This window comes from Orbicella faveolata, unplaced genomic scaffold (genome assembly GCF_042242905.1).
Source record: "Orbicella faveolata isolate gen_17 unplaced genomic scaffold, um_ofav_v1 contig_46, whole genome shotgun sequence".
Lineage (NCBI taxonomy): Eukaryota > Metazoa > Cnidaria > Anthozoa > Scleractinia > Merulinidae > Orbicella > Orbicella faveolata.
In genome coordinates, this window is record NW_028301576.1 from 8756197 (window position 1) to 8770281 (window position 14085).

General features: G+C 37.9%; 1 protein-coding gene and 1 long non-coding RNA gene across 4 annotated transcripts in view; both read left to right on the forward strand.

Moving 5' to 3' along the window:
- Positions 1–14085, forward strand: part of LOC110056604 (protocadherin Fat 4-like) — a 72214-nt gene that overhangs the window by 38535 nt on the left and 19594 nt on the right. The window contains exons 49-57 of the mRNA XM_089278449.1: positions 14–194; positions 299–426; positions 1111–1320; positions 1692–1799; positions 2000–2119; positions 2618–3666; positions 4426–4599; positions 5200–5344; positions 13479–13586. Of these exons, the coding sequence (XP_089134575.1) occupies positions 14–194; positions 299–426; positions 1111–1320; positions 1692–1799; positions 2000–2119; positions 2618–3666; positions 4426–4599; positions 5200–5344; positions 13479–13586 (2223 nt within the window). The remainder of the gene's footprint in view (positions 1–13; positions 195–298; positions 427–1110; positions 1321–1691; positions 1800–1999; positions 2120–2617; positions 3667–4425; positions 4600–5199; positions 5345–13478; positions 13587–14085) is intronic.
- LOC149098250 (uncharacterized) lies at positions 6404–12288 on the forward strand. 3 transcript variants are annotated; one of them, XR_016203914.1, is made up of 2 exons: positions 6404–7830; positions 10343–12288. It is a non-coding gene; the product is annotated as an uncharacterized LOC149098250 (long non-coding RNA). The 3 variants fall into 3 exon arrangements; XR_016203915.1 differs by lacking the exon at positions 10343–12288 and having other exon boundaries at positions 6404–7482; positions 7749–8264; XR_016203913.1 differs by having other exon boundaries at positions 7117–7482.

Below are 14085 nucleotides of genomic sequence, written 5' to 3' on the forward strand. Positions count from 1 at the left end.
GTCCATCTTTCAGGTACGTGTGCTTATTGTTGATATAAATGACAACACACCGTTGTTCCCGCCAAATGGTTACAGCGTTAAAATATCCGAAGGCGCCAAAGCCAACAGTGACGTCATTGCAGCGGTGGCCATTGACCCGGATGCAGGAAGCAACAGCGAATTGGTTTACGAACTGATTTCTGGGAACACTGGGAGTGAGTCTCATGGAATCAAGTTTTAAGTTTTTTTTTGTTTTTCTTATGTTTTTTAACGATTCTTGTACTTTGTCATAATAAATAATTGTATCATTCTTTCTTAGGTGATTTTTCACTGGATTCACATACAGCCATGATCAGAACTCGCAAAAACCTTGAACGTCAGCAAACATTCTCCTACACCCTTACTATTGGCGTGTCAGATCAAGGAAAACCCGCGCGTATCGCTACGGTATCTGAAATTTAATTGCCTTTCTTTCTGATCGTAGTTAACCTTTTTGTGTTCAATATTCCTGGGATAACATTCGTTCCTTTATTATATTTGTGTTCCCTACAATGAAACAAGTTTAAGCTTAGGTGAAGTGGCACGACAAGAGGTGGCAAGAATCAATGCCTAACTTGCGGGAAGCCATTTGATTTGAACTCTCCTGGAGCTGTATAACACTGTTGTAAACTTGAAGGCAGTTACGAGAAACCACTTGTACAAGACTGAGTGATTTCATTGTTGTAATAAACCGTAGCGTGATTGATTATCGCACGTCGAAGTAAGGATAATATTAACTTGCCGTTTAAGAATATTGAAGTGAAGCAGATTTAAATCTGCTTCACTTCAATATGAATTTCATTTTTTTTCTTGCTGAAACAAGGTTGAAAAATACAGCCACTAACCTCTTTGACTGGAAATTTCCAATTAGGCTGCGTGGAACTTTAGTATTAAACATACCGTAATGTGGAAACAATGAAACTTCATGAAAAAGGTTATTCTTAGATTAATACGGAACTTGTTGCCACTCATTTCACTCTTTTAAGAACCACTAGATAAAATCAAAGTCTAGTTTTATTAATGATAAAGATAGGAACACGTAGACAGTTGCATAGCATTTCAAAAACCTGATTTTTTTCTGAATTGTTTTAGACTCAAGTTCACATCGAGGTTGGTGACATTAACGACAATGATCCGGTGTTTGACCCAGTGAATTATACCGTGTCCGTGTACGAAAATTCCCTCGAGGGAACACCCTTGGTCAATGTTACAGCGACAGATGCAGACAGTGGCCAGAATGCTAGGATTACTTATACTGTCACAGGAGGAGATCCATTCTCAGTGTTCACTGTGGATACACAGGTAAGCCTGTACATCTTGGAATGCGTGAATGGATAAATTATCAAAGGAGAGTCGATTGTTTATAGAGGAGCTTAAAAATAGCCTGGAAACCATCTTGTTCGTTAGAAAAATTGATATTAGTGGTGGGATGACTGATGAATTTGAAAAGAAAAATAAGAACAGAAATGGGGACAATGAATGACTTGAATGCATGAATGTATGAATGCATTCATGCATTCATGCGTGAATGAATGAATGAATGAATAAATGAATGAATCGTAATGAACGACTTCCACACATTAAAAGTGCAGAGGCGAAGGAATGGTCCTCTAGCTCTATGTACAATTTACAATTAAACACCATTATATACTACCAGTCCTTTTCCCCCACAGGACACATATGGAACGGTTAAAATCAAAAGTCATGTTGATCGAGAGCAACAGAATAGCTACACTCTGATAGTGACTGCAGCTGATGGAGGGGTTCCTCTTAGTAGAAAGGTAATATATAAACCTGACGTTTAAATACACTCTATTTGTAGCCCGTTAAGTGATGAGTGATGGCTTGCATAATTATTTACCATATTTACAGCAAAACACTGCAACATTTCATGAATTTAGTAATTTTCTTCATTGTTTTTCATGGAAGAAGCGGAAATATCAAATTAAACCTTTTCTAAATTCCATGAATTTTGTTTCAGGCTTATGCTACAGTGTTCGTAACAATACTGGATAGGAACGACAACTCACCGAAGTTCTCTCAAGCCTCGTACACTGGGAGTATCATGGAAAACTCCAGAGCCGGTACAACTGTGGACATGGTGAGTACGTAGAGATAAACAACAGCAACAACAACAACAACAACAGCAGCAACAGTTTTTTTACAAACAAAATATTCACAACCCACAAGAAGTCATTTGGAAAAACACGAACCGAGCTATTTCGTTTAGACCAGTTTTAAATTGAGTGTCGTAAGACAAAACGAAAGAGATCACTCTTGCGAATAATTAAGGACGAAGACATTACAAAGAATCAATCAAAACTCTACATGTAGCTGATGTGAAGCGCGGGAAAACATGTGCGAGCGAGTCACGATTGGTTCTGGCTTCACGTCTGAGTGGATGAAAAAATGCGCTAGCTTTTATAAGGCAATCGTATAGCGCAGCAATGCAGACCACTCTAACCTGGAATAAACGTTACTTTGACACAACTGGCCCCTGATTCACGTTGTAGAAAAAAAGAAACCATTATTTTAAGTATTTTGTTTTGGGGAAGGCTGATACCAACATCCCTGAGTAATGTTCGCATTCTTTTCACAGCATCAAGAGATTAAAGCTACTGACTTTGACACGGGTCTTCATGCGGATATCCACTATCACCTGAATGGCTCTGAGAGACATCAGTTCTCCATCGATCCCATAACAGGAATTATTTCAACCAGGAAATTCCCGCTTCCGACCTTGGACCACGAGAGAATTGCAAACTACTCATTCTATGTTGTGGCTGTCGATGAGCAAGGAGCTGGGCATGCGTCAGTTGCAGCTGTTAAGATTCAAGTTATTGACGCTAACGATAATGTTCCTCGATTTGAGCCATCGACGAAAAACGTGACAATCAGCGAAGATTCTTCAGTGGGTTTTTCAGTGACTATAGTTCATGCCACTGATCCCGACCATCAACTCAATGGAAAGGTGTCTTATTCAATGATATCTGGGGCGGATGGAAAATTTGAGATTGGTAGAAATGATGGTGTTATCCGCGTCATTGGCGCCTTGGACCGAGAAACGAAAGAACATTATGCTTTGAACATATCGGCTTTAGATGGGAGTTATTATCCACTCGAAGGGTTTGGTATGGTATTTATTACCCTGTCAGATATAAATGATAATAAACCTCGATTTGAAAGTTTGGTATACACCGTGACAATATCGGAGGACTCTCCAGTTGGTAGTTTTCTTGTCAATCTCACAGCTAAAGACCCGGATTATGGTGTAAATTCTGATATTTCCTATTCCATGGATCACCCTAAATTTATTATAGACTCCCAAGCAGGAAGCGTGACGACGAAGGGGGAACTGAACCGAGAAACTCAGGACGCTTATTCATTCATCGTTCGCGTTCAAGACGGCGGAGGTCTGGAGTCCACTGTAGCGGTAAACGTGGTAATCTCAGATACCAATGATAATTCACCGTATTTCCTGAGTGCAAGGTACAAGACGGACGTTATCGACAAGACGCCGGTCGGTACCATTGTGCTAACTATTGTGGCAGAAGATAAGGATATCCATGACAACGGCCGTGTTACGTATTCTATCGCTGACGCCAAGGATGATTTGTTTAATATTGATCCAGAAGACGGCTTCATAAAGTAAGTTTATGATTTGATAGTCAAAAACGTTAACTGATTCACACACTTTTGTTTACTCTGGGTTATGCTATGCTTCACTAAATGGAAAATTTAATGGAGCATAACATAGCTGATTGAGGAAAACGTTCTGTCTCGAACTTGTTTTACAAGAACTCAGTATTACGGATTGCGGAAAATAGAAAATCATCAGAAAAACAAAATCACTGTAGGCTGAGCATCTTGCCAACTTTTACTTAATTACTGGCATGGCCTGTACTAAAGAAGACTATCTAAGAACTCTAATCTAGTTTGGTAGAAAAGCTCCTAAAAGTTTATACTAATATCTGGGTTCGGCAAAGAGTTACACTAACTACAAAAAGAGCAACAGCAGCTTAAGCTGCAGTGTACTTTTCATGAAACATTTTAAAGGTTACCTGTGTAGTTTCACTTGAAAGATCATTTCCGGGTGGAGAGATATGAAGTCAAGTAAAGCAATAATTGCAAGAACTGCTGTCACTCTCACGAGGATTCAGTAACATTTGCAATTTTATCCCTGTTCTATTCCATACTCCATACTAGGCCATACCTACGAAACATTCTGTACCTTGAGTTGCGACAAGTCGTCTAGAAATAGTGAGATGAGAGTTGGGCGGTGGGGAAATGGAGGTGCTCGATCAACGCTTTACTGAGATACGTTTGGTGAGAATCGAGCAGTGAGCTTCAATGTAGATGTTCCTCAAAACTGCATTTTAAACATTTTTCTTTTTTTTTTCCCCTTAGAGTACACAAAGCAATCAATCGAATCGATCTCATCCAACGTGGTGTGATCGATGTCAACGGCTCCTTCATTTTCAAGGTTGTGGCACGTGACCACGGAATCATCCCTCGTTCATCTAGCATAACTGTAGAAATGAATATTGTTGACGCAGGCGATGACAGCCCTGTGTTTAATAGGTAAGACCCATTTGGTAATCACAAAGTAACTATCTAGTGACTGACTGACAAACAGACAGACAGACAGACAGACAGACAGACATTCAGACCGACAGATAAGAGAGACAGGCTGACTAACTGACTAAATAGATGAATGAATTTTCAATGACCAATAGCTCACTTAATTTTATTTATTTGGTGGCTCTCACAATTGATACTGTTTTAACATCTTCAGCTTCACTATACATTATATTACAATTAACAGCTTTCTTGACTGAGCGACCGACCCTCGAATAAAAAAATAATCGACTGATCGACTGACTGACTGTAATCGTTGGATGTTGTCCTTCAGTAGCATTTTGAATGAATTGGTAAAAGTTCAATTGAGGCCTTACACTACTGTAAAATGATATTAAAATCTTTTAAAAAATCCAAGCTTTCGCCGATCTACGGCATCATCAGGGATGAGAAAAAATATTCCGCGTAAGGCTTATGTGTGGATATTTTTTACTTGACGTTGATAATGGCTTTCAAAATCGATGCTGTTTTTGCTTCTCAATTCGTCTGTACATATTGCAAGTGAAAATTTGTTTTTGCTGTTTGAATTGCAAATTTTCGTAGGTCCTCTTATGAAGTCAACGTTACTGAAAACAGACCACCGGGAACCTCCATTTTGCAAGTAATGGTTGCAAAGCTAAGACCTGGAGCGGTCCTGACTTACAGCATTGTGTCTTCACAGAAGGAATTTGAAATTGACGGAAGCACTGTAAGTTGTTCGACTTGGCAATGTTATCAATTGTTAAGATATATAGTGTACAACTGCAGGTATTGTAGATAAGCTAAGTACTGACTGTTCACAGCCACTGGAAAAGTTGAAAATTTACATGGACATGTCAATTTTAATTTACAGCATGTAAATATTGATTTACATTCTTTGTAAATTACAATTTACATGTTAGGGTTTTGTAAAATAAATTTACAGGAAATTTACAGCTTTTAATACAGCATGTAAATGTTCTGTAAATAGTGATTTACATTGTCTTTGTCGACAATGATCATTTGAAGAACATGTAAAAACCTGTAAAATATTTTACGCACTTTTACAGTATCTGCCTTTGTAAAAAACATGTAAATTAATTTGCTAAACCATGTAAGAAACGTGTAAATAATTCAAGCGAATGCTATAAAAAGTCTGGAAATGTTATGTTTGTAACCCTGTAAAAACCATGTAAATGAAAAAAGGGGGCCTGTAAGAAACATGTAAAAACCATGTAAATGAAAAAAGGGGGCCTGGAAGAAACATGTAAAAACCATGTAAGTGAAAAAAGGGGGCCTGTAAGAAACATGTAAAAACAATGTAAATGAAAGAAAGGGAGCCTGTAAGAAACATGTAAAAACCATGTAAATGGAAAACCTAGAAGTTGCACGGATGCAGTGGGGTCTGTAAATAGCCTGTTAAAAACATGTAAATTAAAAAGGGGGACCTTGCAAAGGCTGTGAAAACAATTTAAATGAGATAATGGGGCTTTTCGAAAAACTGTTAAGACCACGTTAATGTAAAATGGAGATTCTTAGAAAAAAAAGATCTAAATTTAAGAGAAGGCCTGCCTAAACCCTGCAAAAACCATGTAACGGAAAAGTGGGCTTATTTAATATAACTCTGGTGTAACGGTTCAACCAACGGAGACTGTTGAAATGATGTAAATTCCAAGTTACCGACAGGTTCGCTATCCTCTTGTAAACGGTTGGTTGGATTTTGCAAAGAAATAAATGAAAAGTTACCCCGGCCAGGTTTAACTTTGGGGGACGGGGGGGGGGGGGCGGGGAGAGGGGGAGGGTTGTCTCGGGTAACCGAGAACATATAAATGGGACCTTTTAAAGGCGCGTAAAGTTAAAATGTAACACCGCCTAAAGCTCCGTAAACCTACCGTGAAGCCTCCATTAAGGTGCCTTTTACGTTGAAGCATTTGAACTTCTCTAAAATCTAAGTGTGTGCTATAGTGTGCTTTAAATTGAAGTTGGGTTAGAAGGTATGCACCAAACTAAATCGCTGCATTAATCGACACTGCACTAAGCTGTCTTCTTGTGAACTTTCCGCGCATCCACAACGACAAAATAAAACTAAAATTGTTACTGCACATGCAGGCGTCCCAAGCTTACGTCTCTAGAAAAGAGAAAAATTAATTCTCGGACACGTACGTCTTTATTCATGAAGGACCATGAAAGCGTCACGAGTTGTGTGAGTTCAAGACGGAAAGAGCCCCGGTGACCGAGTTTGAACTGACGCGAGTTAGGTTAGGCAGGGAACCATAAGGGACACGGTCGGCCCAACGACCGTTTTCTGTCGAATGCTTTGAAACGCTGTTTTAGGCTATCTGGTGTACTTTCAAAGCTCTGTAGGTTAAGTTTAGGTTGCGCAAAAAAAAGATTTATCTGTTCGGTTATTCTAGAGGAGCTTGTGTATCTCGTACTTATTAGTGCTTTTTTGTCCATTTCCCGAAAACGTTAGGACTTATCGCCTTTCCGAAAATGATAGCTGACTTTTTTTCGGAAACCCAAAATGACATTTTGTTTTTGTTTGTTTTTGTTTTTTTTTTGGTGGTCTCTACCGTTCTGTGCTTTCATTGCCGTCACTGTTATCCCAGTCCCTTTGTAAGAGCATACCAGCCTTGTGAGTACCCGATCTCCAACAAACAGGAATCAGCGGTCTTCATGTTAGGTACCAGGTCCTCTCGGTTTTCCCGCCATGTTTGGCAGTTCGTTGGAACTTGCATCGAACTCGAGCTCTGTTTTGGCGGGCCAAAATCCACTCTACCTTCGCTTCGTCATCGTGCACGGTTTCAAGGCAAAGTTTTCCGTTACCCAGAAGCTGAAGATAGCGATTACAGGCAACAACAACAACAGGTAAGCATGTTTGGCATAAGTTGAACGAGTAGGGTAAAGTAACGTCAAGATACGTATACATTTCGTTTTGCCTTTGGTTGTGAATGTGTCATTATCAAGGAGAAGTTACACTGCTTGTGGAATCGACTTTGTTGATTTTTACCTGCTGTGCATAAAGGGCTTTGTTATCTGTTATTATCTGTTCTCGATAACCGAGTAAGAGCATGCGACATTTGTTATTGGCTTATATGCACCTTATGATTCCTTCTGATGCATTCTCTTGTAAGGTTATGTTGCCCTCTGATGTGAATGCTAGTAAGCTAAAATGTAATGTGCCATCTTCAGCAGAGAAATTTCTCTTATGCTAGTGTAAGTATTCTGAAGTTACTCAAGTGTCTACAGTTGTACCTACATGCAAGTTACAATATGCTACACAACTGTACATGGACATTGCACCCACTGGTGCTGATAGTAAGTTAAATGTTGTGAAATTTTCTTTCACAAAAAAAACACTACGATACTTTATAAAGAGGTATACATGTACCTCAAACTGTCATGAAAACTACACAGGACTTGAAAAAAAAAGGAAGAGTAACTTGCCCAGGCAGGAAAATCTACTTGTCTTGGACGACACAGTATAGTCAATCGATTATTTCATAACAATCAACAGGAATTAGTCAATGATATCAGAAATCAATAAAAGGATTCGTCATGAGTAATCGATTGTGATCAAATTTTCAATAAGCATTATCAATTTTGCTGATACTAGCTTATCTTTTAAGCAACATTTAATAAGAAAGAAATGAACAAAAGATATAAAGTGAAATATGAAATCATGAATACAATTGCATAAAAACATAACATTGTATCTTGTAAACAGAATATTTTGCTGGCATACATGTATCGGGGACTATGTTTTGAGGGTCTTTGGTAGTGCCTTTGAAATCTACATAAAAAAGTTACAATCAAACATTGCGTTGAGGGACACAATTTTTCTACAGTTTATGTGAACTAAAAAAGAGAGGCCAACTTTCAATTGATTCTCTAATGACTGATAAATTTGGTAAAATCAAATTGATAACTTGAAACCTCTCTAGCATGTGAGTATGAATTTCTTTCAATTGATTGATAGCACTGATAACACTTACATTAATTTCAATTTATTGATTTATATCAATTTATGGATCAGTTTCAATCGATTGCCTTACCCTGGGATGACCAGACAGCATTTTAGAGACCTGTTACAGCTGTACATTTTACTTGTACGAAATTGGGCTCTTACCAAATACATGCAGGTTTCATGTGTCATGCATCTGTTCATTCATCTGTAGCAGGGCAGGAAAAAAATTGTGAGTCACTTGCCCAGTGGGCCAGTCAATTTCAGTTTTCACTTGCCCCCATTTAAATATTGGTTGCCAGTGTGGTGGCCAGTAAGGAAATCAGAGGACAAATGCGAATGAAGTACACTCGGATTCCTAACTAATTCTTGCTTTCAACCTAATAATTAACTTATCTTTATGTCTTAAGTTTTGAAATGGAATGACTGGAAATTATCATTTATCAAGCTGGCATTTTTAGTCAGACTCACAAGACTACTGAGGCTACATGGTAATTTCACTTGCCCACCGGGCCACTCAACTTCTATTTTCACTTGCCCAAGAGCAAAATTTACTTGACTTAGGAAATCAGACCTGGTTTTTTTCTGCCCTGAGTAGATCACAGATAACACCAAAATGTGGTAAAAACAAAAAATATTCACATAAGCCATTACCAGAGTGTGTCACACAATCTGTGAATTTTTCAGGCGTGTGTCACTGATGTTCTTACCACATTTTGATGTCTTCTGTGATCTATTTCTGAACAGATGCGTGACAACGTAGAATCTATCTGCTTTGTAATATATAACAAAGAAACAAAAACAAACATTTATGACATCAGCTGTACCTTTGTCCACCAATAGAGCATAAGTGCGTGTAAGGAACAATCAAATTGTGCCTGCAAATAACTTGACTTATTATTTAAACATTGTTTGATAGGAGTTTGATTTATTGTGCATGAATATTACAATGTAGAAGATAGTGAACATTGAATATTTACTGTCACACATTTTGAGTTTAGTTCTTCTACATCCTCTGACATTCAGTGCCTTCCAATCAGAAATGCAAAGTTTTTGTCACACAGTAGCTGCAGATGTAGATGTAAGATCTGTTTGATTGATGAATATTCAGGGCTCAAAATAATGGCCGGTCAACAGGCAATGTCTGGCCAGAATGGTGACTTGACTGGCCAAAAACTTCACTCGCCGGTCATGTTGACCAGTCATGTCATGTTGAGACGGTCACGTTGTTCATTCTTGAATAAACAATCAAATCCCCAACTGTAAATCTGAGAGTTTTAAATCTCTTTTTTATTATGACCTCTAATGAAAACATACACCAATGCATACATGTATCTGTTCGAACGGCTAAAGACCATTCGCTTGCTGTTTGTCATGCGTTCAAGATCGATAGGAGTGCCATTCGAGTGACTGGGGTTAAATCCGTTCGGAAAAATATTAAGCCAATTTTTAAATGGTCTAGCAGTGACTGGAACAAACAAACTATATTTGTGGGTTTAATTTGGCTCACATTACATGTACTTGATTTTTGCATAAATATCCTGACTGGTCAGAAATGAGACGTGACCAAGCTAAAATTACTTTGGCCAGTCAACATGACGGGCTACAGTCCAATTTCAAAGGTCACAGTATAAATTGGAATGATAAGAAACAAAATAATAACTCCAATGTAAAATTCACTGATTGATATCATACACAGAATTTGCTGATTCATACTCAGACATAACTTATCTTATTTAACAAAATGTTTTATGTTACTTGTAGGATGAAGTAAAATTGAGAGTGGTCAATACATGCATACTCCTTGGTATTGATGCTTGATCAGGAAAAAATCAGCCACTGAGAGGTCTACAGTACTTATGACTCTATAAGGGGTCCAAGGCCCATTTCTTGAAGGCCCTGGAAACTTTTCGGGCCCACAAAGCCATCTTTAATTGAGCTGTGTCTAAAAACTAAGAGCTGTATATGCCTGAAACTTCTTGTGTGAAGGAAACCTCTGTCCATATTGAGAATAAGCAATTAAAACAGCTCTGTAAGCATAAGATTTCAGATTTTGGTATGGCTATCTGGGTGCGAAAACTTTTTGGGACCTTTGAGAAATGGGCCCCTGGTGCATTACAGTCTAACATGGTGACCTTCAACGCTTTGATATGCTCTGGCAGCTTTCTGGCTTAAATTCAACCACTTTAAACGTTATTTTTTAATGCTTTGAAGTATCACCTACACTGTACCTGTGTTAGTGAATTAGCATCAAATTTAAATATCTTAGATTGCTAGGTTGATACTTATTGTTCAATACAGCAGCTATAAGATATCATCATAAAAAGAAAAGGCTATGTTTACATACATGTAGTACCAGAACAATAATTTATTAACTTATGATGTGTTATGGGAACTATGGTACTAGATAGGCCTTTCAATTTCAACAGGCCCCTGTGAATTTTTTTTTTACAGTACAGTTTTTTTATCACAAAAAGAAAAAGTAAAATTTTGAATATTGTTTACAGTGAATGTTTTGTCAGGGGTCCAAAATGTTTGTACTGTTTGGATTCCGTACAGTTTTGGAAAAAGAAGGAAACTGTGACTTTGTAAACATAGCCTAAAAGATGTCAGAAGCCTTGTTTTATGTTATGCAATGTAGTATTCCTTTGGCATGTTTTTATGATGAATTTAAAATGTCAATCTCTATCTTGTGGTAAATGTTTTTTCTCCCTATTTTCTGTTATTTCAAAAGAACAATTCACTCTATGAAAAAAGTTGATCAATACTTCACACTTACATTGCAGTAATTTTCATAATAAGGTTAAGGTAAAGTCTGCATACGAGCCACGTGGCCCAACAGGCTGGAGCTTATCCCGCTCTCTGTAGCAGGAAGCGACTAGGAGTATTTCTACTCCCCCTGGATGAGATGCCAGTCCATTGCAGGGTTACCCCATCATTAAATTCGCTGCTACCCACTTATACACCTGGGTGGAGAGGCACTGAGAGTAAAGTGTGTTGCCCAACAACACAACAGAATGTACCCACCTAGAGCTTGAACCCGGATCGCTCGATCAGGAGTTGAGCGCACTACATGTAACTACGAGGCCATCGTGCCTCCCCCATTTTTCATTATTAAGGCTAATTTAATCCTACATTAATTCCTTAGTAAGAAAAAACAGTTCATTCATTCATTTTATGACAAAGGTATTATCATTATTTTACATTTGACTTTGTGGATTTAGTAAATATTTAAGACAGGTATCCATTCACAAACAATTTTAATTTAGTAATACACCTAAATTGTAAAAGTTTTACTACTTGTAGCTGACAACAGTATAGTTCTTAATCATTTTATTATTTATGAATTAAATAGAGCTGAATATGACATGGTTTTGCACAATCTTGAAAAGGTCTTGAATTTTAGTAGTCTTCTTGAAAAATGCTTGAATTCGGTTAAAGGAGCTCAGTCGTGGTATTTTAAAATATTTCGGCCATGCACAAAATTACATTTAAGTCGTCTTGTTATGGATAGATAGAAAAGAAAACATGTTTTATCTGTTGCAATGTATACATTGTAAACCTTATTCATGGCATATAAAAACTATTTGAATTTTACTGAGTTTGTTCTGATTGCAATAAATTTCTGATTCTGTATAAATTTGCATATTTTCTACTATTATAATTAAGGTCAACAGATTTGATTACAATAAAACAGTACATTCCATGCATTTTTCTTCAAGTTATTATTTACGAGTCATTTATCGTACAGGGTTTCTGCCTCCCTTTTTCGACTTCCATGTTATTTACAGGTTCCCTTTTTCCATTTCCAGGTTATTTACAGGCTCCCTTTTTCAATTTACAGGTTATTTGCAGGCTCCCTTTTTCAATTTACAGGTTATTTACAGGCTCCCCTTTCAATTTACATGTTATTTACAGGTTCCATTTTTCGATTTCCATGTTATTTACAGGCTCCCTTTTTCGATTTACATGCTATTTACAGGCTCCCTTTTTCGATTTCCATGTTATTTACTGGCTCCCTTTTTCGATTTCCATGTTATTTACAGGCTCCCTTTTTCCATTTACATGTTATTTACAGGCTCCCTTTTTTGCATTTACATGTTATTTACAGGCTCCCTTCTTCGATTTACATGTTATTTACAGGCTCCCTTTTTCGATTTACATGTTATTTACAGGCTCCCTTTTTTGATTTACATGTTATTTGCAGGCTCCCTTTTTTGATTTACACGTTATTTACAGGCTCCCTTTTTCGATTTACATGTTATTTACAGGCTCCTGTTTTCATTTTCCATGTTATTTACAGCCTCCCTTTTTTTATTTACATGTTGTTTACAGCCTCCCCTTTTTTATTTACATGTTTTTTACAGTGTTATGGCACCCTCCCTGTATTAAATTTACATGTTTTTTTACGGGTTTCCAGGTTGAATCACAAGAAATTTTCAGGCTATTTACAGTATTTGCAGGAACAGTTTACATGTTATTTACATGATCTTAGCCCTTTGCTTTGAAACATTTACAGTATTTTCTTCATCATTTACATGTTTCACTTAAAGTATTTACATGTTATTTACATGAAACCTCCAAAACATGTAAAAGGGGAAAAATCATGTAAATTATTCTTTACAGTCTTTTTCTGATTGTTTACATGTTAATTACATGTTATTTACATACTCTGTAAATTTTCAACTTTTCCAGTGAGCCTCTCTATTCACGCACGCGAAAAAAAAAAAAAAAAGCGAGCGAAGCGCTTATCTCGGTCCCCATCCCCTACCCAATTAAGTCTTCCAGTTCTCTCGCGTTTCTATCCGCGCTCAACGATCGAATAAAAATACTAGAAAATGGAGGGCTGCGAGCAGTCTGTATTGGCAACAGCACTAATTTCATAATTCTTTCTTTTCAGGGTGAAATTTCGACGCTGATCGCATTAGACAGAGAAGTACGAGACAATTATGTGTTTACCGTTCAGGCCATGGACAATGGACAGACACCACTCAGCGGTTACACTTCGGTACTTAGACTACGTGATATAAGAATTTCGTCTAATGATTATAGACCATTTTCGTATTCGCGTTACTGGACTGGAACTAGCACGCAATGGAGGCTCATGCGGGGGAAGATCATTACAAAGAGATTAACGTCATTTGCATTTGAAAAGACTCCCGCATCAGCCTCAGCTGCAAGCTAGTTCCAGTCCAATACCGAGAATACGAAAATCAGTGGCGGATCCAGACCTTGAGCTAAGGGGGGGGGGGGAGGGGGGAGGGGGGGGACGGTTTTGTTTTGCTTGCCCTGCCGGCTTTTCTTCCTTCTGTGATTTCTTGTTTCTTCTTGCCCAAAATAAAACATGGGGGGGGGGGGGGGCGAGCCCCCCGGGCCCCTCCCCTAGATCCGCCACTGAAAATGGCCTATTCTATCTCTATTTCCGTCCCATATTAATTGAATTCGTCAATTGTGAGCATAAACAATGGATGGGTGGCGCCAGGGTTTAACGCCCTGACAATTTCTGC